At 34.1% G+C, this 4,797-nt stretch overlaps 1 protein-coding gene across 1 annotated transcript in view; it reads left to right on the top strand.

The window, feature by feature from the left end:
• LOC108763311 (protein bark beetle) overlaps positions 1 to 4,797 on the top strand; it is a 122,018-nt gene that overhangs the window by 93,887 nt on the left and 23,334 nt on the right. Inside the window, exons 9-10 of the mRNA XM_018510819.1 lie at positions 2,197 to 2,437; positions 2,636 to 3,021. Coding sequence (XP_018366321.1) covers positions 2,197 to 2,437; positions 2,636 to 3,021 — 627 coding nt within the window. The remainder of the gene's footprint in view (positions 1 to 2,196; positions 2,438 to 2,635; positions 3,022 to 4,797) is intronic.

Raw genomic sequence — 4,797 nt, 5'->3', positions numbered from 1 at the left:
CGGTCAGATAATCGGTCAGAAATTCGGTCAATAAAGAGACGTAACGCATCGCGCCGAGTTATTATTACTACGCGAGTACCGAGTAGTGCATGGTGATTGTAAATCAATACAACGTGTAACGTATAGCAATAAAAGTGATATATTTTACTAAAGAATACTACAGAAAGTGTTAGTTTGTGTCGACCATTCCTCGAGTCCTTTGTGGATCCCGACCCGTGCCGTATAGCGGCACAACACATTCTACTTCAAGGTGGACCAATCGCAGACGTGCTGGCTTCTGCATTTCGTTTTCTTTAGGAGACCAAAGTGCTATTCTTTCGAGTATACTCCTTACGGCACTGCACATGAATTTTAATGGAACTAACTCTACGTAAATGTTTAATTTTTCCATTATTCCTTTCAGCACTCGATCTCTTAAAGTTTTTATTCCACGTTCAACAATAACAGTTGTCTCTTCCGACAACGAGTTATCGCAAACGAAGAATATTTCTTCCATTTTTTGAATACTTTTAATAGCAAAATTTTTAACATTTTCACATTAACTAGACACGTCCATCAAGAACTAGGAACAGCCAAATACTAATTCTGTTTGGAGGTCGTTTTGTTTGTTGAGAAGTATAGCAAGTATACAACGATCCATACACAAACAAAAGACAAGGTTGCAGACCCTTTAGATTCTAGGAGAGGATCTATTCAATGTTCACTCTACATCTGTGTACCAAAGTACTTTATAGTCTAGTCAGTGAGCTCCATAATATGTTTTCTATAGTTTAGTATAGGCAGGGGTGGGCAGTATTTGAAATACAATGTATTTAAATACGTATTTAAATACATTGTTGTATTTTATATTTAAATACTTTTTTGGAGAGTATTTTGTATTTTGTATTTAAATACTTTTCTTTGAGTATTTTGTATTTAAATTTGTTGTAAATACTAAATACATCAGATTCTCGGTGGTGCCCAGGAATTCGGGATCAAAAGCTAGAGAGCCTATATTGAAGAGGTATCCAATCAACGTATTGCTTTTCCAGAAGAACTATACGTTTATTGGATATCGCGCGCGCATATCGCGTCGCGCATCGCGCTGGTGTGCCATAATTCTAACCTTTTCTGAACGTCACTGTGCCCCAAGCCAATTAGCGCGATTCGAATCACAGCGAGTTGACTGTTGGCGACTCTCTTATTAGTGGTTTTCTTTCTAGATCTAAGTCGTGCTGTATGCGCCGCAACTAAGCAACGCTCGAACGCTTTGATGGATATCACTAAACGGCACAATACCGAATGATTATTGCAAAGTTTCGTGAAACCTCTATTAACATTTACTGCAGTATTCTTAAAGTCCGATTCAATTGTTGGGGAATAATGTCAATTACAAATTTGATATAACGTCATTTATATCAGTAAAAAGAATTTTTGAAATGTTTTAAGTAATAAACAAATTTGTAAATAAAATCAATATTAATTAAATTATCCAAACAAATATTATTAAAAATATCAATGGATAGATGTTTCCAAAACTTCTTTTCTGTCACAAACAACATTAGAAAAAATTAATTTAAGAATACTGCAGTAAATGTTAATACAGAAATTTCATGAAACTTTGCAATACTCATTCGGTATCGTGCCGTTTAGCGGTATTCATCAAAGCGTTTGCGCGGCCGGCAGCTTAGTTGCATCGCTCCTGACGGCGCGAATTTCATGCCCTGTGGTTGGACACCTTCTAAGGCTCACCGTTTAAAAACTATTGATATCATAACATTCTGCTATTGACATTTTCGATTCACTTTTTCATGAGGAATATGTATGTGCCATCCCATGCGGTTGATCTGGTGTCACCCTTATATAAATTACGAAATGTAATATTTTTCAAAAATTATGCAAACTATTATACATATGACAAAAAATCGTTCCGTAATAAATATAAATTTATTTTATAGGTAAAAGATAGTACTTTAGAGTAACGTAAATGAAATTAAAAAAAAAATTATTTTAGCCACAAAAAATGGTGAATATGGCCAGAAACGCCAATCTTGGCACATTTAACCTCAATTTTTTAAACCTAACGTATTAGGCCAATTCCACAGTCAGATTTGTTTTCGGCGAACAAAAATACATCGGAAAACGCTTCGTTTATTCAGGTCCTTAAAAAAGGTCTGTTTTTGTATAACTGTATTAACAAATGATAATATTATTCAGCAAATCTTCACAACGCTAGGCTATGTCCTGACAGTGCATTTCTTGCAAATGAAAACCGATAGGAACGATAGCGCCATCATAGAGGTGTATGATGGAACGGTGAGGCTTTTAGCTACTGTCAAAGTCAGAAACGGGACTTTACCGCAGAGCGTGACCTCAACCGGTCATAATCTTTTTATAAAGTTCATAGCTGAACCCCGAACTAACGCACTCGTGTTTGTGCGAGTATTATCAGGTTACAGTAAGTTTAACAAGAATTTACACATTATTCCGGATTATTAATCTCCTATTTTTAAGTTATCAAGTTTATAAAAGATAAAAACAATAAGAGATAAAATGCCCTAGGCATTTAATTTTTTATTTAATTTATTATCTCTGATCTTATCTATCCTAATTTTTATTTTAATGAAAGATGTTTAACGTTCTTCTTTTTCCACAGAGAAAACGTATGATCTCAATGTGACCGGTAGTACAATAACGAGTAATAACGGTCGTGGTATCATCGTGGAAAAGCTAAGATCCGCCTTGCACATTCATGAAACCTCGGTATCAGATAACAATCACGTGGCAGGCGTACACGTGTTAGGTGGCGCGATGGACGTTAACATCACCGATAGTCGTATCGCGTACAATCAAGGGGACGGTGTTAACATCACTGTTACGGGCGGTAATCGTAACGTGTCGCGCAGCAGTATATCATCCAACAGCGGTTATGGTTTTGCGGTGTGGCTCAATGACAGCTTCGCCACCGAATACGTACATTTCAATCAATCGACCGTGATCGAGTACTCGCAGATATTTAGCAATAAGGACCTCGGCGTTCTGGTAAGTACAAATCTATCTGTATACCCACGAAGTAAGATAGGAGGAGACTCAACTTAATACCGTGCGAGCAGAAAAAGTGGGACTAGTTTGTGCGCCAAATTGGAAGAGAATCCGATGAAAAGAAGTCCTAAACACAATTTAAGTGCTTTCCATTGGTGATACAAGTCATCACAAGTGTCGCCCTATCTTTGTCACGTCGAGAAGTTATAGAAAAATGTTGAAAATTATTCACTGAAGTAATGTCGAATCAAGTTTTTGCATTTTTTAAATTATTTTCAATCCGTAATTCGCTTGAATCAGTAATTATGGTTATTTACTTTCTGTATCTCATCCAATGTGCATAGATAGAAATGAAACATACGACCAATCCGATTGAATCCGTAATTACGTATTGGTAATTTACTTTTGATATCTTATCCAATATTCAGCGCAATAAATTAATTCATTTGAATTTAACGCGCGATATTGTTTAACAATTGAAGAATTGTTTAACATCCTAGCAAATGAGAATGGATTGAAATGGATTAAAATATATTCAGATTTTCAGAAATACGGATTCATAAATGTTAAGATGAATCCTTTTCAATCCTGAATGCATTTTTATTCATTTATAGGAATTGCATGAAACAAACGTCTATTCCTTTTCAATTTTGAATGCATTTTTATTCATTTATAGGAATGGCATAGAGTATATTTCTATGTTTTTCAATCTAAAAATAATATTATAATATTTTGTGTGCATCGTGAATACTGCTCAATTCAAAATTGTGAATAGAAAATACAGTTTTTCTATAGTTGAATCTAAAAATAATATCAGCTATTTTTGTACATCATAAATATATATATATATATAAATAATATCAGTCGATGAGACAACATTGGGTAAGTATCGGATAATCTAATCTCGCTTGGCCGATGTCGCGCGCGGCCGATGATCGGCGTAATATTAAGGCTGTGTTCGACTTGGTTTGCGAGTATTCATATCGATCATTCATTTTACTTTTAATCAAAAAGAAACAAAAGAACACAGCTCAATTATTTTTACGTTACAACTTTTTTGAGCTAAGTTGGATTAAAACGAAAAATTTCCTACTTATAATTTTAAATAATTTAAGTAGCATTTATGATCTATTTTTAAATAAAAACTTTTATTATTCAATTAGATTGAAAAATTACATTTCGTATTCAGAATATTGAATTCAGCAATATTCATGTTGCACAGAAATTGTTGATATTATTTTTTAATTTAACTGAATTAAAAAAACTCTACTTCCTATTCACAATTCTGAATTAAGTAGTATTCACGATGCACAGAAAATGCTAATATTATTTTTAGATTGAAGGGCATAGAGATATGCTCTATGCAATTCCTATAAATGAATAAAAATGCATTCAGGATTGAAAAGGATTCATTTTAACATTCATGAATCTGGATTTCTGAAAATCTGAATCTATTTTAATCCATTTCAATCCATTCTCGTTTACTGGGATATAATAATAATAAGGTTCAGAAAATTAAAAAGACGAAAAGGAAAGGGCTACGAGCCAAGTTTATCGTTATAAATTAAAAATTGAAACGTTAGTAAATAACATATCATTTAATTAAAATATAAACTTTAATTTGCCGGCAATGACAAACAAAACAAAAACAAACACTTCGATCCCTTTTTTTTTTTTTGATATCGCAGTGGAAATGCATTACCCATACCGGGTCCCCCCGAGGGAGGGGAGCCGGGTTATGTGGGACTCACTCCCAACCTTGTGTTGGAAGAGGGC

Source organism: Trachymyrmex cornetzi, unplaced genomic scaffold (assembly GCF_001594075.2).
Source record: "Trachymyrmex cornetzi isolate Tcor2-1 unplaced genomic scaffold, Tcor1.1 scaffold350, whole genome shotgun sequence".
Lineage (NCBI taxonomy): Eukaryota > Metazoa > Arthropoda > Insecta > Hymenoptera > Formicidae > Trachymyrmex > Trachymyrmex cornetzi.
The sequence above is the reverse complement of the archived record's forward strand: the minus strand, read 5'-3'. Positions and strand labels throughout refer to the sequence as shown.